Genomic DNA, 24,569 nt, shown 5'->3' with positions numbered 1-24,569 from the left:
GAGTGGACAGGGGTGCATTCTCGTACCTCATGCACATGTTCCTCTCCCACTAGTTTTGAATTATTCGTGAGAATAGTCTCCTTATACTTAGGGATGACAATGCCTCTACCTCTTCCTGATTTGTATTCTGTTCCTATAGCAGTTTAATTCATTATCCTATTGACTTTCTCCTCTGAAGCTGAACATTAATCTGAAGGTTATACAGATTTTACTAAACCACCCTTCCATTAGACATGTGTTCCCTCATCTGGTACTTTCCTCAGAGGCTTATTTTTCAACATTAATAAGCACTGTAGTACAGTAAACTTATCTTCTGGCTGAAATACTTAAAAATGACCCATATCATTTCCAATAAAGTCTCCAAAATGTAATACAGATGGCCTGTGGCAACTGACAGATCTGCATTTCAGACTTTCTCCTGCAAGGTGTGCACGGGCAGGACAGCCAGCATCGTGCAGTGTAGAGGGGCAGGAATAAAGCTGACTCTACTTCACTATTTTAATTACCTGTATGAATGCAAAAAGTGAGATATTCCTGTCCTCTGTGCTCAGTGACACACTGATTTAATACTTCATTCTTAAGGAAGAGAAAGGACTATGGGCTACCACATTTTAGGTGATGAGCTATGCTAGAATCCAAAATCCTCATGTCAATCCTCGTATAGGAAACAAAACAGAAAAGCAAAGCTGGGAGAGGAACCTAAATACAGGCAAGTGCAGGAGGCTGTGTGGAGAAAACAGATGCTTTTGTGCTGAACTGACCATAGATTAGAGAAGCAGACAGAGCACAGCGTCAAATGTCACCGGGTGGGTTGGGGGGGCTGGTTAGCCATTTACCTTCTAGGTGATGCAGTGCTTTGCAAGAGGACAGGGATCTTACCAAAAAAAAAAAAAAAGAGATGAAGATAAGTTGCAAAAAGCAGTGCAATTTAGTGTTGGCCCGCACTTTACCATTTTTGCTGACGTGCTAAGTGGGCACAACTCGCTTTGTTTTGCCAACAGAACTGAAGTCATAGTACATACACAATTACACTGTAATTTATTCTGGTGAAGTTTTCTTGCTTGGTATGAATAATACCAACAGAAGGATTGGTGGGGGGAAGGAGGGCTATTTAGAGACTCACAGTCAAGTCCTAAGTGTACAGAAGGTCTCAGTGACACAGTTGTTTCTGATTTAAAAATTCAGAATAGGCTTGTTTTTCTAATTCTTCAGCAGGCTGGATTAAATTATTCCCGTTGGCCTGATGCTTCTCATAGGCTGTATATCTGGCAGTCTTGCTTCTAAAAATACCAGAAGCTGGATTTGCAACACTGATCTCTCTGATAAGTAATCCCTTACTATCACTAGAAATTCCCCGCTCACACAGAATATGTCTGCAGTTAAAGAAATCTCAATAGTGGGGAGAGGGCTGGTATTTCAGAATTTGCAAGGCCTTGATCCCCCCATTTCTTTTATTTTACTCTACTTTCTTTGTGCCTTGTAGTAGTAGCCAAAGTAAATCTCAGTTTCAAACTGTGTGCTTAGCTTGCAATATGTGTTTATTTATGTAGATACCATTCCAGTTTTCATTCTATTCCTTATGTAGAGAAGAAAATCATTGTGCGTTTATATTATCTGTCAATGGGTTTTTAAAGGATAAGGTTAGTGGGCAGAGATTAAAGTATCATCTTTTTATACCTTTTGGGCTACAGCCTCTTGTTTGAGAGTTTGCACTCATTGAGTCTGTGAAAAGCCTAACTCCAAATAACTAAGCTCCACGGTTTTCTGCATCTGCATAGATAAGGCTACTACAGTGCACAGCCATAAAGCAAGTTTGAACTCTGCTGCAGCAGGTTTTTCAGTTTGCTGCTTAAAAAAAAAGGGGGGGGGGGGGGACAGATTTTTATGGATTTACAGATTTTTGTGGCTTTACCATGTGGTAAAGATAAAGGGCCCCATTTTCAACATGAACCTTTTGGAGGTTCCTGTACCTCTATTTTAACAAGATAGATGGAGTTCCTGAACAATCAGCACTGCAGTAAATTCTGCTGTATTTTGTGCTGCTTCTGTTTGGAAGGAAGACAGTCTTTTTCATTAAATGATATGGACTCTAAAGCCTTAGAAACAGTTTTGCTTAGAGACAGACACGAATGATTGGTGTCTTAGTTGGAGACTTTGCTTAATCCAAGATTTTATTTAATCATCATAATACAGTAGGATGCTTACGCAAAGAGTGAAGAATTGAACACGTTCAAGTACATATCAGAGGGACAAGCAAAGGCGCCATTTATTTATTTAAACATTCCAAATCCTTCCTTTCTTTCCATGTTAACAGTGCCAAACATATTGATGACAGAATAATCTGAATAAAGCCCTTACTTTCAAACTCTTTAAGCATTAGTTCTCAGTTATTCTGGCTATTGAAGTGGTAGATAATTAGAGGCTAAAAGGTAACTAGATTATTGTAGAGATCTCTCTTGACAGCCTTTAACACCTAGTTAAATGTTAAAGGCTGGAAATCACAAGTCTCCACATTATTCAGTCTGTTTAGAAACAATTTGTGATTTCCTATTTGTTTTTTCATGCCATGGTATCACTCTGGTGCTCTGTAGCCTGCTCTGAGTATCCACACACTTGCAGAACATCTTCATGAGGCATAAAGGGTTCCTGAGAACAGATCTCTTGCTTAATATGGATGTTAGGATGGATTTCCAAATGCGTAAAGAACAATGTAGCTGATGTAAAATTATAAGATATTTTGGGGCTGTTTAACAACTTCTGCCCTGCTTACGTGTGGATTTAACTTAGGTCTGTTTGAGCTAATCTAATGGTTCGCTCATGCTGTACAGGAGACTGTTCTCTCTCCCTGTCTCCCCTTCGGTCCTCTTGTCTGCATCTCCACTGTGCTGGCTTCAGTGCGCATTGGAAACCTCAGCATCAGTAAAAGAGGAAGAGACCCTCAGTAAAATGGATGGGAGGGCGGGAGGAGGGGAGGGGGAATGAGCTGAACGGGATCCACAGGAGTGGATCACCCTTATTGGGTAATCTCATGCTTGGAAATTGTTCTCACAGCAGAATAGAGGTTTCACTAAACCCCGCGCTAGTTTTATCTCACAAAAGTAAGAACAGCACTTATGCAGCGTTGTGGGCTTCAGCATGCAATTAGCAATCAGTGTAATCCTGTAGTAGTTTTTCTCTAGTTGCTAACAGCTATGCTAGCATATACTGTGATCGCAATTTTATTTTGATGAGTGAGGGCAAATTTAAACAATTCTATTAGAATGCACTTCTTAAAAAAATCAAGTTTCTACTAGCAGGAGTACTTTTCTCAGTATAAATTCCTGAGCGAAATAAGGCAAGTCCACTTCTAAGTCTAAGTCTACTGTTAGGGTGAAACACAAAAAATGAGAAACAGCTCTGCAAATCAGGACATTGTCTGTCAGGATTTCTATAGCCTAGAAAATGTGTGTAAATCTTTCCCAGCTTTGCCAACACAGGTTTAGCTCTGTTAATGTTAGTGAAATCTGGATATAATCCCAAACTCGCTGAGCAGAAATAAGTACATGGCTGTATTTTATTTTTCTTTATCCCATCTCCTTTGACAGTATTACCCAGCACAGAAGTAACAGCAACAAGCAGCGAGACTCTTGAAAGCATATGTTGCCTTATAAAGTCATGTACTCTATCATGAAGTCAGCAAACTTGTCTAGTTTTTGTATTATAACTGCTAGGAGCCGTAAACATTGTATCTTCCAGTGCTGAGAGCTTATCAAAAATCACCTGTTTCTAAAGACAGCACTTCTATGGGTGGATGAAGCCTAAGAACACCATGAGCTGCTGTTCTTCACTGAGAAGTTGCACCCATGCATGATTGATTTGACTCTGTGCTTGTACTTTGGAAACAACATGGGCTGTATGAATAAGATTTACCTGTGCAGACACAAGTTCAAATCGGTAATTAATACTTGACCTTATTGGAACTTAACTTTCCACTGCCCAAAACAGCTCTTTGCAATTTTCATCTCGCCATCTAAAGAGGAGGCCCCAGGCCTGGGCTACGCAATGAGCCCTTCGTCTCTGCTCTGTACCCAGAGGAGAGGCACTTCCACAGAGTGACCTGTCCTATCCAAAGTGTCTGTGGCCATCAGGAAGGATCATCCTCTGAGGATGCCAGTCTCCTTCCGTTCACTGCAGGAGGAACCCAGATAACTGGATGAATCCTGTATACTGACGGACTGACTGACAGCGGCTTCCACTTAGCTGGGGTTTTTTTGCTTTTGTTAATAAAAACCCCAGGTTTCTGTTAGAAAATAATGCCAAATATTAATAGTAATAAAATATATTATTGCCATTAGTCAGAAATAATAGAAAGGCATTGATTGCAGTTTAGAAAATCATGAGGGAAAATTGAGGACAGTGGGAGCTAATCACACTGCCTGTTTACACTGGAAACGAAGTCATGAAGCTGACTTAGCTGACTCATTAGTAGATGGAAACAGGCACTGCCTGAGAAGGATACAGGGCATTTAAGTAGGGCTCCAGCTAGGAAGTGAGCAGCTTAACTAGGCGTCATTTAAGATGTAGCATCACTGATTTCATCAGACACGGTGCTGGGAATTCCAGCGGCTGGCACTCACGCAGACACCCAGCGAGGGCAGGCAGCTGCCTTAGTTGTCCCGCTGAGCGGCTGCTTTCCTGCCCTTCAGTCAGAACTTGTAGCCTCCAAATCGGAGAAGCCCTCGCATATCTCTAGATTTCTAACGTCTCATGACTTCATTTGGTATTTTGGTGTGTGCGTTCTTTAAACCAGTCAGTGGTATTTCAAGGGTAATAGGACAGTGACTCAGCTATAGTTTCTTCGTATCGAAATGTTTCAGGATATTGTTGCTGTTTAAGTAAGTGCTATGCTGGCTGCAGGAAAAACAGCTGAAATAGAGTTAAAATGTTATAAGCTGCAATGTATATTCTCCAGAGAAGAAAGTAAAGGCACCTCAGTCCAGTGCCAGCTACATTTATTACTATACTTCAAAACTCTCACTTTCGAAAATGGAAGAGTCTAGTTTTAAGCTTGAGAAATGTAAATAATGTACTCTGTTCTATTTTGCACAGCTCTTTCTTCATCAAGGTCTTCACTTCCTTCTCCTGTAAAACTTCAAATACTGCAAAACAATACTCCACATTTTTACACTTTGTTACAATCTCTGACTGATGATTTCCTAATTCATTGACTCTGTAAAATCTGAAACTGTGCTGATACGTCAAATCGAGTGCAAATGTATGTTTCAACCATATTTTTGGTTTCTTGTTCAGCCACACTGCTTTCTGTTGAATTTTGCTCTTCTGTATATCAGATTAGGAAAGCAAAGACCTTACTTATTAAAGTACACTTAATTTTCCTCTCTTAAAGGGGTAACATGTTGTATGTCCACTTATCATAGAATTTAAGCAAGGCAACCAGATGTCAGTTGTGTAAGATGTGAATCATTTCAAGAAAAAGCCGCTACTGGCTATTTTATGTATCTATGTAGCTTATAAAACAAAGCAAATGATTACCATCTATTATAGTAACATCATTTGACAACTCCGCAATTAATTTGTTACTTTTTGATAACTGTTGTTGCACAATGCCAAAGGAAAAGCCATGCATTAACTGAGTCATCAGTAGAGTCTGTGATAGATGGTACAGATGGTAGAGTGATTATTCATCCCCAACAAAATAAAGAAATGCTTTATTACAGAAAACTATTCATTTTGTTCTTCTAAAAGAACAGTAACAAGATACCTAGAGTATCTTAAGAATAACCCCAACAGTAACATACAGGTTTTCTGAAGGATTATTTCATTTGTTAAGATTTGTGGGGAGTACTAGATAGTTTACAGACATGACACAAGCTAATGGAGGATGGACTACAATAAAACTCATGTATTCCTTTTACATAAAAATGTTTCTACATAAAAAGAATGGAAAGATTCTGCTTTGTGTACCAGAAAGTCTGCCAACTTCACTAAGCATCTAGAAAAAGTATTCCATATATATATGAGGCTAAAATATGTACCCAACAAAATTAATGGGCAGTCCCAAAGTAGATGTCAAGATCATTGAATTTTGGCCTTTTCCAATATGATTATAAATACGTATTTAAAATATAAAACATGTACTGATCCTGCAAAGGTTTACTTTTAGAGTTTATTACTTGAGCAGCCTGATAGACTTCTGTGGAACTGTCCCTGAAGTATCACCTTGTCTTTGCATGAATCAAAGGCATTATGATGTACAATGTGAACCGTAGAAGCTGAACAGTAGAAGTAGCACCTTTACAAGAACTAAAGGCATCTTCACTATTACCTTGTGGTTAATCTTTTATTTGTGTTTACTAGGCATATAAAAGACCAATCAAATGGTTCTTGCTTACTTTGTAAGTAGCCTTTGTGTGAATACATGGTATCTACCTGTACAATACGATAAATGCAACAGTTTCATTCTTAGATATATGACACGCTTATACATTCAGCAATGCAAAAAGGAGTTTCAGGCTTTCCAGAGTGGATAAAGGGAAACAATTTTTATGAGTACAAATTAGTTTGCAAATACCTTCAGGCAGAAATGGAAAGCATTTATACTGGTTAATTTGTGTCTCCAAATATGTTGACATACCTCTCCAGAGAAAGCCTGTCCATTGAGTAGGTGCTCTGATCCCTGGCTGTCTTCACTTCCAAAGTGTAGCCGGATTTCTTCTAAGCGGTGACTATATGTCATCGGCCCTCCGGATATGTTGACCAGATGCTCTTTGTCTAGTCGTAGAGAAACATGTCTCCCTGTATTATACATTGTCCCACTGACCTAAACAAAATAGGAAAAAAGACATTTTTCAAAATAATTTGTAACTCCTAGAAACTAGTTATACATACCTCAAGTTTTTGCTCCTTATATACCTTCCTTTAAATGTAGCAATGCATCTCATTGTTGTGAGATGAAATACAAAACCTGAGGTTATACTTCAAATTCTGCTTTGAGTTTTATATTGTATATTCAGATATTTGCTAAATTTGTATGTACATATCTTAGCCTGGGGCACATGGTTAACACAATGAATGGAATTATTATACTTGTAAATAAGTAGACTTTCAGAATATTCTTTATGCAGGATCTGAATAATGGCTTCATTATGAAATTTCTCCACTGAAAATGGGAACATTTTAGCTAACATAAATTATTTAAGTATGCTTTAACAAACCTGAAATTTAACTCTTATTTTTTCTTACAACCTTTATAACAAAGTTATCCAGAAATGAAGGTGCTGCAAAAGCAGACAGATAATTATTCATAAATACGGATCCCTTCTACCACTGGAGCTGCTGGCAAAACTGATAAAACTGATTTATAGCAGTTGCTATAATGAAAAAGAAAGTAAAAGTGGATTTTTTTCATATCGAATATAATTCTGTCATATTTTTCCGCTTTTATAGGAAAAGCTCCTATAGCAAGACGGTCCTTAATTTATGCCATTATAAAGTGAAATATGCCAGTTTGAGTTAAAAATAGAATTTTCATTTATTTAAAAACATTCTACATGGATACAAATGGTACACTTGAATAACATTACTTAAAAAGCGGAATTGTAGAAATAATATGCTTAGCTGTACTTCATTTTAAAATTAAAGACATGACTGTTATGTATTAGATCATATACTGCATCAGTACTATAGTAATTAACATTGCTGCAGTGTCATTTTATCTGTAATACTAATTACTGAGTTTAAATGACCTGTTTTGTTGCACAATATGTTGTAAAAAGTAACATTGCACAGACTGTGCAATAGAACTAAATGGATGAGATTAAATAGTTTTTTGCAATTGCGGGTTTTTTCACTTTGATACAGATGTTCTATTTTTTTGTTTATTCCAATTTAAAATAGGCAGTAATAAATTACTTATGAAGAGCAATAAACACAAATACTACTATTCGTTTCAAATAAAACACAATGATCTTATAAATGTTCCTTAGTTTTCTGCTTGACTGTGCTTCCATAGTAATTAAATACCAAGTTTAGTTTAATGGGTGGAAGAAGGTCAGTTTATTGATTTTGGTTTCAGTACACTGCATATGAATGACATGAAACAGCTAATCATACCTAACAAATGTAATTTAAAGACAAATAGGGGAAAATGGTTAAAAGCCTCTTATTCACATTTGGAAACTCATGCTTCACTGAACACTCAGTTAAATTTAGCAACGATGCAAAATATTCAGAATCCATTTTCTTACTCAAATTGGTACAAACCTCAAATTAGGTTACCATTATTTTTCTCTCAAGGTAAAAGTGACCCAAATAACCCCTAAAATGACTCAAATAACTCTCTGTAGAGTAAATGTGGGAAAGGAAGAGAGGCAAATTCATGAACAGTAATAACATTTGTCTTTCTGATTTTAACCCTCATAAAAATGCAGTACTTGTAATAAGATTGTATTGATTGTTTTAAAACAGAATTTCCCTAGGTATGTGCAGATAAAGTGTACCGGTAATGCAAGGAAGGACTCGTCATGCCTCACTTTCGACCTGCAGGGAGGGACAAACACCTGAGGTGGGACTATGAACATCTTCCTGTGGGAACACACGGACTTGTTGCCAGGAAGGACAAAATCTGAGATTTTTAATAGCAAAAATGCAACATCTGGCCACTTGAATTGCCTTTTTAGGTTTAAGTGAAGAACTAATTTTTGTGCTGTGACCAGGTACCTGAGGAAACAGTTACCTCAAACCAATACTGGACCAAACTTGTCCTGACACATATATGCCCATATCTTTTCTTAATAGTGTCAACATATGCTACTAGTGCTAGCAACTTTTAACGGGCAATTCCATGTGCATTTGCTTACTAGCAAGAGAACAGAAGTATCTTATATTTGCATTTACTCAGATTACATCAGAATGAAGGCTTGAAAAGTTAGGAACCAGTTTCTGATTCCAGAGAAGTTCTGACTCACTGAGTTTTTATAATAGGCTATGCTTGATTACAGAAATTGCCACTGTAGCACTGTGTGAAATGCTTTATTCTGGTTCAAGATATTGTCTGCTTATATGCAAACCCAACATCTCACAACCTTTAAAAATGCACATTTCAAGTACAGCCATTTACAGTTGCAGGACAGCCATAGTATCACATAAGTGTAATCACATTCTGTTTGCAAGTTCCATATCTACTTTGAGAGTCATTATACTCAGTGAGAAAGCTGCATACAAACACAGTACAGGAAAAAAGAAGTCTGTCTTGCATTGTTTTCAGCAGAAAGCAATGTACTATTATTTCAATAGGTACAGTTTTCACTGTGACTGGAGAAAAAGTAGGTTCTGATCCTATTCACTATATGAAACTATTGATTAAAGAAGGATTTTCCGTATTTTATGGTACTGAGCCTGTAAAGTGATGGTACAAACTCATCTTAGAACATCAGACTGAGCTGGGTTTATGGAAAGTAAAATTGCATGTGGTCTTGTAAAAGGGCTCAGGTGCAGAAGTCAATTAGGAGATATTTTATGTATTTTATACATTCTTCTGTAGATGCATAGCGTAAGATGAGGCACCTTATGGGAAAGATGTTGAATCTGCCTGATGTAGTCAACAGTATCTTCTAGCCCAGAAAGCAGTGTTTAATTTTTATACTGCTCTGAGGATTGGATAAAATGTTATAGGATGGTTTAGAGGGATAATATAAAAGAGCTATTAAAATCTACATAACTATTTCCTTAGTGTGTCAGACTCATCTTTGGTGTTAAGTCCTTCACAGTCATGGCCATTGTGCTGCTTCTTGCTCTCCTCTCAAGTAAGCTCTTTGTTCTCTGTTCCTCTTTGACTTGACAGTTACATAAAGATGAAAACATAGTAAGTAAACAAGCTTGAGGGGAAAAAAAAGCACTAAATCTTGTCCTCTTTCTCAAAAGGATCAGGATCAATATTCACTGTATCTTACACACTAGAAATAAGATTGCAATAAAGGAAAAAATGTTTAAAACATCAGTTAGAGACTGTCTGAGAAAACAGCAAAGTCCAACATCTTATCTAAGTTAACAATCATACCACTTTCTTAGTTGGCCTCATTTTGCTCATATATTGGGAAGTGTTTGCAAATAGGTAATTTTACATATGCCAAAATCCCCAGGTAGAATAAAGCATGTTGAGGGGCATCAACCTTAACTGTGGAATATTTCAGCTTTGGTAGGTTTTAATTAAATTATTAGCATATTCCTGATGTAGTTATTTTCTGTTTAATCTCATTCATTTTAATTCTTGCCTCACAGACCTTTGTGCACACAATTCCCCAGCAGCATTAGTCTCTCTCTTTATCTTGATACAAGACAGCCTCACAAGCTAATATATTCTATACTACATTTCTAAGTAAGATCTGATTGCTTGTGTTGTATCTGAGTGTAACTTGCTGGTCCTGTGATCACAAAGAAGTTCAAGTTTTGCTCTTCAAAAGATGGAACACAAGCAAAGTCAATAAAATTGCATAACTAATAAACACAAACTCTTTGATCCATGCTCATTTTGAAATTCAACATATTTTTGTGACCATTAGAATAAAAACTCTGAAACATTTATTCTAGTGTTGTTCTTTAACTGTGTCTTTCTGAAAGCATTTGTTCTGCTTTAATTAACAGTGGATCTTCTTCACCTAGCCTTTTCTTGCACAACTAGTCATGAATGAAACATTTTTCAGAAATTCTTTTGCAGCCTACATCTTTAGATTATAGTTTATGTTAAATTAGCTTTCAACAATCTTAGCTGGGAAAGTGGCAGAAAGAGATATCTGTTTGGCAGCGAAGCCATGCTAATAACAAAAGGAGAGAGCAAGCTGAGATGGATGCTTTGTCTCTCAATCCAGGCTATTAGCAGTTCACTGGTGTAGCGCAGGTTCTCTGCTTCCTAGGGACCTTTACAAAACAGTGAAATAGTGTCTCAGTTAGCATTTTGGATTTATTCTGGTAAAAGAGGTCTGAGGATCAGTTCCAAGAACATTTTTTAACTTGTATCAGTACCTGCCAGTAGAGCAGCACTGAATGTAAGAAACCAAGAAAATCAATTGTGTATGGCTGCCTGCTGCGGTGTCCTTGGATCTTATCTGCAGTATTAGAGATTTCTTTCTTTAAGATGAAAATAGATACAGTCCAAAGAAGGCCTAGCACTGCATAGGGAAGCAAATCACTAAGGACTGAAGAGCATTTTAAAGGTGTTGTAATGCTGTAATGTAATGTTGCAATGTTGTAATGTTCTACCTCCTGCAATAACCAAGTTTCTATCAGCTGCCACTTGGCTTTCATGTTTTTCATTTTGAGTTGTGGATTCCAGGAGAACAAGAAAGCAGCTCTGTAGGCTCAGGCAGTGGTGGGCTTTTCCCCCTGGTTAACTGCACTTGAGCTATTAATGCCACTTACATTGTCATTAACTTTGGTTTCTACCAATCTGTATCAATGTGGCAAGAGCAGCAGGTTGCCTTCTGATTGCGGCAGGGATAGTAAGTGACCTTTAATGTGTCATTTGTTTTGTGTTTGACCAGTGGCCCAGGGAGATTTGTGGAAGGGCCAGTGCTGCATAGAAACACTAAAATATTAATACTAATATTAAACTATTCTTTGCATCTGCCATCCAGGGCTCTCAACCTGCTTCATAAATGTGCAAATAAATTTGCAATTGTCTTTTCTCTCACTGAGGTAGGTAACCATTAATGCCAGTGTTATTTCATTTTCTTCCTGACACTTGGACAGGATTGTTCTGTGCAGAATTTCACTCTGTGACTCAGGTCACCTGAACATGAACTCATAGACACAGTGGTGAACTGAATTATGGTTTTCCAAGTTCCCCCAAGTATGTTCGGTTCATTTAATTTTTGTTGTTGTTGTTGTTGTTCTTAGTCTCTTGACCAAACCATATTCTGTGATATAAAGTAATGTCCTCATTGATTTGAATTGATTGTACTGTAGTAGGTCACTTATATCTCTCTTGTGCAAAGTAGAGACTGCTTCAGGGTTTGCAGATAGAGCAAATAGAGACTTCAGGACAAGTCTGTGATTTGAAGTCTGACTTTAGGGATGGTGACTAAGCATCGCACCAAACCAGAATTTTAAATGTAACTTGGTAAGGCACACTGCTTAGTTCTCTACAGCAGAATTATACTTTCTTAGTTCAAAGCAATGGCTATACAAGAACATACATTTTCTTAATATTGTGCTTATGGCATCCTGTTAGTTTTAGAAGTCTTTATTTCCTGGCAGTTGTTAACAGGAGACCTAAGCTGGAATGTAAAAGGATGCTTCAGCATTATTCTTCTAAGGTATTTAAAGTTGCTAAAGAAGGGTATAATTTTGTTTTAAAGTCTTCCCTTGGTGAAGAGATTGATGTATTAAATATGAGAAAAATATTCTATAGATTTTCCAGACTCTCATAGAGTATTTGAGAGCTCTATCCTTGTCCTTCAGTATTTTTCCGTGTGTACACCTGTACACCTATGCATGCACACCAGTTTTATTCTTTTTATTGTTTTAAAACTTTTTTTTACTTATGATTCAATTTTATTTAAGTTCATTTAGTTAATCTTTGTACATTTTAACAGTTATTTTTCATACTTTTTCCTACTTTCATCTTTAAGTGTAATTATCGTATGCAACAGTATATAAGGGAACAGTGGAAGTGCATCAGTTTCAAAATTATCTTTGTAACTGCATGCTTCTGAACCTCGTAAACCACAGGTCTTCTCTTGATTTGCCTATATATGTCTCAGGGCCTTAGGCATAGATAGGAACATACATATTCAAATTATTTCATACTTTACATTCAAGGTAAATTTCAGACCTGTTACTGCAACTTTTCTTTGCTGTCAGCAGAGAGCACTGTTGACCCATCCCGTACTCCCATCACCTCTACATCATGGTTACTTTCACCACCAGGAAGAAAATTAAAACTGATCTTTTTTTGTAAGTGACACGACTGCAATCCATGGCTTCAGTTTCTGAAGTGGTGATTTCAGTGATGGGAAGGAATTGTAAAGTCTGTCTCATAAGTCAAGCAGGTTGCTAGTCTACAGCTGCGTGTCTGGAGGGTGCAGGCTCAGCGGGTTGCCTGAAGGCCATCAGATAACCAGTGTATCTGGAGTGCCTTTTCTGACAAGAATCCAATGGATCTTGTGTTGTGTAAAAAAAAAGAAAAGCAAAATTAAATAGAAGAATTATTCCAGAGTTATGATACATTGCAACTTCCTGGGAGGGAGCTGCAATATAATTGCTGAGCTTTGAAGAACAACAGGCATCATCATCAATATTTGATTAAAACAGGCCTGTATGAAAAATGTAAAATATAAGAGATACATATGAGGATTAAAATAATCTTTTCATCTTGTTAGCTGAAAAGTTTTAAAAAGGAAATGATGTTAATGCGTACAATTAATCCATTTACCTGCCTAACGTAATGTGCCATGTTTCAGCATATGGTATGATGTAATTTCTTCCTTTTTAAAGCACCATTTTAAGTAAGAATCTTTTCCATTCATTACTCTACAGTTTTATCTGTTTACTTCCTTAAGTGACTGATCTGTAAGAAACTTGGAGGCAGCTTCATACATTAAATATTCAAGCTTGCTGGCTAATGAGCACAATATGTCAATTTTCAGTGATCAAAATAATGTGCTTCAGTAATGTATACACAACTCTGTAACAAAAATGTAATTTCAATAGAGGACCTGCAGGGTCATGGTTAGCCTGAGGTAATTATGTGCCACAGGATGTAAAGGAAGTAAACTGCTCCTAGTGTATTGGTAATACCCCACAGAGTCTATATGCCACATGCGGCCTTTTAGGGATAATCAAGCACTTTATTATATTTCCACTACTACATTAATACAATGATTCTTGCTTGTTAGTAACTATGAAGGCTAAAGCAGATGCAGTAAAACCTACAGTGTCTACCATTAATTTAGTGCCTTATGTGTTTATGCTCTTTTAAAAATTATGTCATTGAAATAGGCAGAAATACTGGCTTTTGTGGCAGGCCAAAGGATCTGCTTCCGTGAGGATTGCAGGCCCCAATTCAGTCTAGCAATGTGTCACAAGATTTCAGTTTAAAGAATCTGCATTAAAAATATGTTAAGAATGGTTTTTGTCTTGGAGAAAAGGATATCAGTACTGTCTTTTGAAATCTAAAGTATCAGGTAAATTTTTAGAAGGTTGTAAAATGGTACAGAAGCCTATAAACTTGTGAGAGATCCAAACAAATGAAAAACAGCTTAAATAAATCACTTTTTCTATTTTATATGGGGGGTTAAAGTGTAAAACTGAGTATGTTAATTAAAATCCTGAGATCTAATTGAGTCACTTTTTATCAAGTGGTCTTGAGCTACACTGACCTTAAGTAGCTACACAGATTTCTGAATCTTTCCTTCAGAGAGCTCTTTGGTGGAAATGCTAGAAGTTTCCAGTGGAACCGAGATCAAACAGAAACTAATAGGATATGTACTGGATATGTACTGAAATCAGTGATTTTGAGGTGTATTTTATTTGCCTCACGTTTATTCATATAGCAAGATAGACATTAGATGTGGAATAACTCATCTGATTGTTTGTGTATTGATACATTTATTCAAGCTTCCTAAATATCTTTGTATTACTTCTACCTCCTCTCCAGTGCTTCCTTTTATAGTACAACTTTCAGAAGAAATTTCCCTACTGAACAAACAAATGACATATAGCTTATTGATTATTGATTTAAATTATTTTTTAAACTGCTGGTGCATATTCTACTTTACAATTATATACATATTTATTTGAATCTTTTTTTTTTTACTAACTTCTGTGGCTAGGAAGAAAAATAAAAGTGCCTTGAAAAACAGGCCTAGATTAATAAGTTGACAAAACCTTCTTGCTATTGTGCATCCAGAATTAGATTGCTGCCTGTATGACTGAAAAGCCTGGGATGTGCATACAGAGTTAGTCTGCTTTCCTCCAAAATCAGAACATAACATTATTAAGGTTAATGACAGAACTTTACAAGAGCCAAAAAAACCCATTTGTTGTCTTCTTTATTTCTGTGATTCTTTTCATGCCAGCAGGTTCTAAATTTCTATGCCTATTAAGTTTTCATAAGCCCTCTAAAATAACGATGTGACCACTGCTGCTGCTCTCTCAAATCCTCTGACTGCTCTAGTCATGAGGATCCAAGAAGGCGCAGTGAACTGAACCCTCTTTAAGGGAAATTGCAGTGTCTGAATTGTGGTGTAGCTGGAGAAGCATGGTAATGCTTTACTGAAAGTATAAATCAGTGGAAATGAAAAGAAGAATCTATGAAGCTCGGCTTTTTAGATGTGAAAGGGACAAAAGTTTTTTACCTTTCTTAGTAAAACTGTAACAAGTTTTGGAAAGCAGTATATCTCACAGTATCAAGCTGCTTCCCATGACACTGCCAAGGAAAAAATGCATAGTTAATGCAAAATAATTTCCTGAGCCCTTTATCTCTGGAGGTAAACTAGTATTTAGATAGCTTGAAATTTGACCTCAATAAAACTCATTATGTGTCAAGGCAAATCCTTTGTGGCATGCAAAAATCATGAGCTTTTCTGCCTAGTAGCGTATTTTAGTTTTTGAGCTGCAGAAAAGAGCTGGCCTGCTTTTTCTAGTTCTTTAAAGAAGGTGAATAACTTAGCCTTTACAGTGACAAATATTTCTATTCCTGCTTAATAGAGGACTGTTTTACTTTTCTCGTTTTATCTGCTTCAAAAGCCTTTGTGTACCTTTCTATGATGAGAATATAGTGGAACTAAACTAAAGGTAGAAAGAAAAGAAAAACAAACAAATCCTGTACTGAACTTACTTTTGCTTTTCCTGACATTCCAGTCTATTGCAAACTCTTCAGTTTTTCTCTGATGATACATTAAAAAAAAACATTTTATTGAAATGGATCTCCCTAAAGCCAAAAATTATCAACTCTAGCTTAACTGGAAGAGTCTTCAGTCTGTTCCAATATGCCTCTAATTCAAATCTGCTGTTACTACAGGCAGCCCTTTCCCTTCTCTTTTCAAGAAGTGCCTACTGATTTGCTTTTACATTTTTCATTCCTTTTAGCATTTCTTACTATATTTTCTATACTTTGTTGGAGTCCTCCATTGCTGTTACATATGTCCTTTGTGATCTCCTGCATTAGTTAGCTTGCATTAATAGAAACATATCTTTAAGCATCTGGCTTCTTCTTTTCTAAGGGATATTCTGTCTATCATGATTCCAGGGAAAAAAGAAGAGCCAGCTTAAATGACTGGCTAGGAAGTTTGGACTTAAAGAAAACACTTAGAAATTTGAGTAGAAAACTAAACACTTTTATTTTTTGCAATCTTCTTTTGAAATAAAGATTTGGTGGAAACTTTCCAATCAGTCCTACTCAAGCTGACCAACAGCAAATAATTCTCTCATCCTTTCTTTCTGCTTTTCTTACTTCAAAAACAAATTTTATTTCAAAATTCTTGAATGGAAAAAGTGGAGTCTCATCTCTTTCAAGTTGTATTTTTCATCCCTGCAGCTAGTATCCCGAGTATCAAATTGCAAACTCCTTTTCATGCTCATTTCACCCAAAAGCTGGTTTACAAGATTCCTCTGTTACCATTACTGTACAGTTTCTTCCCTGGCTCCCATCCTCTTCCACATATTTGTGATTCTGCTTCACACCTCAGAGCTGCTCTGCACACCTGTGCTGACCCCCCAGCACAGATCCTGCTGGGCTGGGGCCGACCACCCAGCTGCTTCACTGGTGCCCGCGGCCGCGCTGCCTCGGGGAAGCCAGCTTGGCTGGGCTGGAAGCACCGCTGCTCACACCGCCGCACGGGCAGAGCTCCAGCGTGAGACAGCCCTTTGCTCTTGCTGAACTGACTGTTAGAATAAACAGGGTTAGAATAAAAAGGGAGTTACTGTGCCAGCTGGATGGGAGACTGAGAAATCTGGGCTACAGCATGAATCTGAGCTCAAGCTAAATGCCAGGATGGAGGTGAGCCTTAGCACCTCGAATGATTCCAGATTTGGTGAAGTGTGTGTGCATCACCATTCTAGTGGAGCTACATACCAAACCTGCTCAGTCTGAAAGCTTCCTAAGACTCCATTTATGCACACTATTCTGCTAAAACTTGCACAAGATTTTTGGTATTTATTTTGTCGATTTTTTTTTCTTTTTCACATTACCTGCTGTGCTTTCAGATTGCATGGTCAAGGGGGAGGAGCTGGTTATTTGTTCGATATTTTAATCTTCTGTACAGCTACATGTATACTGTAGTTGTGCAAATTAGTATTTTTACAAGTAATCAAAATGCCACAAAGACCAGAATACCAAGAAGCAATTTTTTTGTCCTTACATCATTCCCAAGCATGTCGTGTTCTATACAGAGTGAAAGACACTTTTCAACTAGCTTAAATAATAAAGAAATGATGAAGAATTACCCTGAAAAAGTCCATAAGAAAAGCATTTCTGTATCATGCCAATTTACTGTCAATTTCCCTCTATTCTCCTTGGCTGCTGTACTTACCAAATACAGATTTTTCTGGCTTTGCAAAATACTCCATAAGGAAAAGAGGAAGGCAGTATGGGGTAAGGTTAACTAGGAGTCAGAGTACGACTAAACAGTTTTCCGTTTGGGATGTGATTCAGACTAGATATGAACTTAGCTTTCCAGACCTAAAAGGCAAGTTCATTTTAAAGCAGTATTCTATCGTGTGTATTCTAAAAGGTTCACAAATGTTTAATCTGTTAAAACAATAATGTTGACAAGTTCATCTGTAATACCATCTCAGGAAGACTCTTTCAAAATAACAGTATTCAGTTATGAGTCAGCATTCAATTTAATAGCAGCTTCTTCTCCTCTTACTTTTTATACCTTTTCCTTTCTCAGTAGCATGCAAAACAGTAGCTGAAAAAGCTCTCAAATCCCTCTAAAATGGTGTCTTTCCCATCTCTGGGTGTTCGCGCATGCACTTGTATATGCACGCTCCTGTTTGTGGTGAATTAGAGCTGAGGAGCTGCAAGGTACTGAGCATCTCATTTATAATGTAAAGACAGGCTCGCTGTCTTAATCCTAGATGAAGATATGTTTTTCAGTTCATTCTCAAACTCCAATTTGTTATTCTGCCTGCACTAAAGGAAAATATTTTAAATGTACTTATATTCTTACTAAATAAATAGGACTTGGGCCTAAGTCGAATGGAAGCTTTCAAAATGAACTCTTGAGATCAGTACAAGTAGTTCTTATAAGACATTACTGAAAATTTCAACAAACTTGCTATTTTTAACAATCTAGATGCACATAGATACTGAATACTGGGTCTGACCTGCTGGGTCTGACCCTGATCTACTAAAATCTATGTGAGCAGTACCAGCCTTTAATATGTAATCAGTGACTGATTTAGCCTAAAGATAGAAATATCTTGCAGGTCTACATTTACAGAAAAATATCCATTCCCTGATGTAACAGAAAGGTTTGTAAGTCTGTTGTGGCTCATATCCTATTATTTTCATACCAACTATTTCTGAAGTCTAGATGATGCCTAATAGGCAAATCATTTAATCATCTTTAAAATGACAAACCTACTGATAAATTGAATTTTCTCCAACAAGATATTGCTATATTGATTTTACTACTCCATTTTTAATAAGCAGAGACTGTTCAGAATTGCTTGCCATGACATTCTTGAAAGTAGGGCATCAAATGCTTTGGCAATGGCTGAATTTATAAGGTAAGTTTTTACTAGAACTCTAATCGTTATCTTTTTGTTGTTGACATTCATTTGCAGTAAGGACGCTGGGCCAAATCTGTTGCATATGATTTTGCAGAACTCGTGCTCACTTCAATTAAAAAATGGACTGGCACAGATAATTAAAAGCTTCTCTGGTAGCTTTCCTCTGCTTAGGAATAAATACTAACATATCCCTGCAGCCATGTCTTAAGTGACCAAATTGCGTTATGCATATAGGTTGCTTCGCTGACCATTCCCATCCTTTGCACATGTTAAGGAATATTATGGTGTCTTCAAACACCATCTGCTCAATTTACTTACTGAAAAAGGAAAACAATACCTGAATGATTATTTAGATTATTCTTTGGTTAAATGGGCAGGTGATTTATATCACGATAGCATGTGTGTTAGTAAAGGAAACATAAAATGGAAATGATAGGAATTTATTGCACACATACTAGACTATAATGAAATAGGGACAAACAATATAAAATGTTTCCATTTGGAACAGAGAAATGGTTTTGATATTCTAACTTCCATCATAGAAGCGAGTGTAACTGCTGTATCGAAACTATGTATTTACACATGCGCCAATACATTCTGGGACTAAAGAAATTTGCAGGGGATAAAGCGTAACAGAACCTCCAAGAGATTACCAAACAAATGTGACATCTACAAGCTGACAATTGACAACTTAGTAATGAGTATTGAGTGAAAAAAACGAATAAAAATGTTATGGCCAAATCACCTTTCAGGGATTTCAGGTTTCCGTTTTAAATTCTGTTGCTTGTTGTCTTTTTCATTTATATATATATATATATATAAATTAATACTTCTAAATCCCTGCCTGTCATTCTTTGTATGTCCTGTCACACAAAAGCAAAGCAAAATCAAACCAGTGACTTCTAAGATAAAAATTCTACAGCCTAGATCAGTGTGCCTCAAACTCTAGGCCCTGATGCCATCCCACTCAAATGGAGGCACAGAGTGGCAGATGTCAGTAACTTAACTCCCCCTAGACACTGCTCCTGACTTCCTTCCAAAGCCGGCAGCAGCTGAATCCCGGGCAGTGCAGACCCTTGTAGGCACCTCTAGACACATGGAGACTGATGGGCCAGGAGTGGTCCATGCATGTCTGAGAAATACTGATCTGGGACAATTTTTTCACATTTTGGCACCTGAGTAGACGTGACCTGATTCTCAGGAGTGCTAGGTAAGTAAGAATTTGGTAAATTGTAACACTTCAATACAGAAGTCAATCTAGTAGGAAATTCCTAAGTATGTTCCTTAGGTCACTAGAAAAATATTAAACCTAATGTTTTCATCTGTATTTGTGTAATACCAATGTGATTTTTTTAATGATTTGGTTAGTTTGATTTCTTTTTTTACTGTCCTACATATATGAGTAATCAGCACAGTTATAATAATAAGCCTGGTTTCCTAAAGTACCTGTCCCTGTGTACTGCTGAGGCAAGTTAAATGCATGTGGTGAGGTCCCTAGTGCCTTTTGCCCTTTTGGGTAACACTATTATCTGTTCTGTGTCTGTACTCCTTGCGAGGTTTGCAGAATTTCTGAATACTTTTTGTGATTTGCTGCCTGAAAGATAACTACATTCTGACAAAGGCACGTAGCACAGAAATGTGTTTTACCCAGTTAAAAATGCTCAGTAAGTCAGCCTTTCATTTCCATAGTGCAGCACTTGTCCAAGCTAGCAAACACACCTTTCTCCTGATCAAGACTGCAGGGCAGATAATAAATTCCTGCCTTACCTGAATGTGGATCTGGTAGTGCTATAAAAGCATATCACACAGGAACAATTCAAAATACACTGTCAGCACTGACCTACCTTCATTTCTGGCTTTAAAAGGATGAAAAAGCATGAATGAAGGTTCTCTATCTATACCATAGTTGCAGTCTGATATTCTCCTACTGAAATCAGCAGAAGCAGGATTAGGTAATGGTAGTTCTAATTTTGTCTGATTCCTTAAAATAAACCCTGCCCTTATGGAAAAGGTGCTATTTAAGAATCCTAAAGTCCTATTTAACTGTAAGGAAACAGATGTTTCTATACAAGGTATTGTAAAAAGCCTATTATGCTCCTTCTGTAAGATTCTGGAACTATTTTGGCACAGAATTTTCTGGGGACAGAATTCTCTAATGTATGTATTTCACACATCCAATAGAGACTTACAATTCTGCTATAGGATACCTGTGTAGGAGGTTTTCTAAAAGGTCTGGTAGAAAAGAGTAATATTTTTCATCTAAAATCCATAGGACTTCACCATGCAACATGCAGTGCTGACTATCTGTCTTGCCCCTGTATTTGTTATATTAATAGAAGAGGCCTATTTATTTTTTTATAGTTATGTAATAAATTTGAAGACAGTATGGATAAAAAAACCTTTTAATTTTATTTGGATAACCAACATATACTCAAAATCAGTGTCTGCAGTACAGACAACAGGGAGAGTCTCTGTTCTTTTCTTCTTCCTGAAATGTACCCCTGCCTTAGCAGTAAGGTAGAAGCCCCCAAAAGCATTTCTATATGCAAAGTCTTAGTCTGAAACAAATGGACAAATAAAACAGCACCAGTTAGGGCAAAGAGATTGAACAAAGCCTTGTGAAGCACAGAACAAGGCATGGATTAAAATCCTAGCTGACTGAATCACCTTCACATAGTTTTAATTAATATTTCAGCTGGATATATCACCCAGACAGAATAATCCTGCAGTATTCCAGTATGAGGCTGCAATAATAGCTAACCTACTGACATGCTGTTTTAACAAATCAGAGACCTAAAACTTAATCTACATCATCTAGAAAGCATGTGTGCTAGAAATGTGTAATGCCAGATCTTACTATGAAAAAGAAGATTAAGGCTGAAAAAGGATTAGAAATTAATTAAGGAGCTTCTTCATGTTTCCTGATATCCTTCTGATCTGTAACCAGCCTATCTTCAGGCTCTCTGCTGCTGATGCAGTTGTTAGTGATCGTTCAAACCACAACCGCTGCAGAGGATTATCATTAGGCTCTGGGAAGAACAGCACGGCTTGGTTGCTTGAGGTTTATTTCCAGTTCCACTTTCACATTTATTGCAGTGATCAGTGGGAGAGCTGCAGCCTCCAGGCTCAGCTAGGAACATCCCTTTGCAGGGCTAGCACCACAACTGGCAAGCAGCCCTTCTGCGGGCGGCAGACATGTGGGCTGTTGCACTGTTTCGGGGGTACAACAGGAAGCGGCAAAGACATCTTTCCGAGGAGGCAATAAAGCTCTGAAATAACCCCAACTCAGGGGAATGGAAATGGCCAGAATGATGAATTCACTAGTGAAAAAGTGGTGGGGCATGAGCTCCTCTCTGACCAATGTAGGTTCTTTAATTTGTCAAAGTAAAGCAAAACTAGTCCTGGCTTCTGTCTCATAAGCAAGACAGGCATGGGTACATTTAGCAGCCTACAATATGGATACATCATACAACAGCAAGAAGTTAGACACTAACATGAAAAACATTACATCCTAGGAAGTTTCATTCAGGCTGTGTAATGTGCCCACTGGAAGCTGTGATCCGTATGTGCACCACCACATGTTAAGAATATGAGAGAAGTACCAGAGAAGAATTAATTCTGATTAATTAATTCTGGTTAATAATAATTTATTCTGCTATTTACTAAGCAGCTAGTTTCTCATTGATAACATGAGGTGTTTCTATTTTCTGGAACTTGTTATACTCTAAAATTGAGCCTTCACCCTACTGAGTGAGAATTACTGTTATTTTGTTTGGAATTCATAGCTTAACTTGCACACAAATAGAATTAACACTGCATGACTGTATAAGATATGCTATAAGCAGAGCCCTCAAGCTTGTTTCAGTGAAAATCAAATGTGTTTTATCACCTTTGTGAGTATGCAGCTATGAGCAGGTTCTGAAGTAGAGAGAGTATCATATGCAGTGACAGCATTTATGAAAGCAAATGGTGATAAAAGAGCAGTAAACAATTTTTTGAGAAAGACTTGACAGTTTGATTTCGAATGAAAAACCTAGAAATGATCAGGGAAAAGCTGGCTTCCTAAGCAGAAAGCTTTTCACTGAAGTTGTGTATTCTAGCACAAACAATACCCCCCAAAATCCTCAAAACTTGTGACATTGATACTAGAAGAACCAAAAGAAGTCCCAATTATTAAATACCTAGGTGTTTCTAAAAATGTTAATGGTCTCTGAAAATTACTATTGATTATTATTACTGGATAGAACACAATTCAACATGTATTGAGAGAAAACCAAAGTATTTGCTTCTTGCAATATTTTAACAAATGAGTAGTTTCATGCAGCTCTCATGCTCAGCTCTGAAGTACTTACTATATTCCCTTTTCTAGGACATATTCACAGGAGGAGCCTAGCCACTCTTGTATGCATCTCGGGAGTTGCTTGAATTTCCATTTTCAGCTGCAGGTTACCACATCTGCATATTGCTATGGGCAGGTCTAGCAGAACTGAAGATTTCTTCCATTCTAACTTTGCTGTCACAATGTTTGGGGGATAAAACGGGACACTTCTTTTGCTCTATCCTCACACATTCATCTGATGCCCCAAGGCCTTCTTGCTTTCTTCCCTCTGCTTAACTCGCTGTCACTAATGCACGCAGCCCGCTGTCTCTGTCTCTGAACCAGCACCCTGAAGCCATCAGGCTGAGTTTTCATACAATAGCTGAACTGGATTTACGTTGCTTCCATTTAAATAGTAGTATTTCAGACGAATGGGGAGCATGTCCATGCTGTGTGAAGGAGCTCAAAGCAGAGAAGCACAGAGGTAGCTCCAGGAGCAGAAACAGTAAGGCCATGCTGGCCACTAACTGCCCTTAGCAAGCTAATGGCAGGAGGCAGGTGAAGAAGTGTCGTGCTTTGCTGCAACCTGTGCAGCCGTGGACTCAAACCGGCTCTGACATGCAAGAGGTCTGTTTTGAAGCTACTGTCAAATTATGTTACTATTGGTGAGAGTCCCTGTATAGGAAGTATTTGAAATCTGCTCGGTAAACTGGATTATAACCAGCAAATTTCTCCTTTCATATTTTTAAAGCAAAACCCTATTTGAAGCAAAGTCTGTCACTTCATAGAATCTACATTCTTTTTAAAAGGAGTACATTTCCTTACTACTAAAAATACATGAATAAGGATAACTTCAGGGAATATTTAATAATACCTGCAACATTGTATTTGAAATGCAGGAAGTGATTCAAATGGTATCACTATCACATTAAAATTACTTTATTTACTACAGAAAATACAGCTAGCAGCTGTTTCCTCCTTGTCTTCTGACATTAAATTAGTAATTGCTGTGTAGTTTGTGTGTGCACACAAATATTTATTTACCATTACTTTTGTGTTTCTCTTTCTACTGTCACAGCTATTCAGCTCCTCTAAGTTTTTTAACAGCTATGTAAAGATGCCATTTGGGAAACCTGAATTGTACATTTTCTCCATGTGTGGCACTCCCAACCTCCTGTTCTTATAGGTGACTCTATCAAATATCTTTTATTTCATGCAGTAAACCAGTTTCTAAGAATTATCATACAAACATCAGGTGAACTATAACACAACTTAAAAGGGCCTCATTAAAATGTATTTATCAAATAACTTTTGCCAACTGTAACGGACTCTAGGAAGCTTCTTGCCATTTATTTACGTGGAGTCTGGTGTTCTTTTTATTGATGTCAATGGAGACTGAGTGATTCTCCCATCACCTTGGATTTACTCTAGTATTAATCCACTCGTTTCAGTATAGCTACTTCTGATTTACGTGGTTGGGAGAAGAGAATCAGATCTAGAGTTTATAGCTAAGAAT

General features: G+C 37.3%; 1 protein-coding gene across 1 annotated transcript in view; it reads right to left on the bottom strand.

Moving 5' to 3' along the window:
• Window positions 1-24,569, bottom strand: part of CA10 (carbonic anhydrase 10) — a 196,728-nt gene that overhangs the window by 40,160 nt on the left and 131,999 nt on the right. Inside the window, exon 6 of the mRNA XM_062591662.1 lies at window positions 6,635-6,820. Within this exon, the coding sequence (XP_062447646.1) occupies window positions 6,635-6,820 (186 nt within the window). The remainder of the gene's footprint in view (window positions 1-6,634; window positions 6,821-24,569) is intronic.

Source organism: Rhea pennata, chromosome 19 (genome assembly GCF_028389875.1).
Source record: "Rhea pennata isolate bPtePen1 chromosome 19, bPtePen1.pri, whole genome shotgun sequence".
Classification (NCBI taxonomy): domain Eukaryota; kingdom Metazoa; phylum Chordata; class Aves; order Rheiformes; family Rheidae; genus Rhea; species Rhea pennata.
The sequence above is the reverse complement of the archived record's forward strand: the minus strand, read 5'-3'. Positions and strand labels throughout refer to the sequence as shown.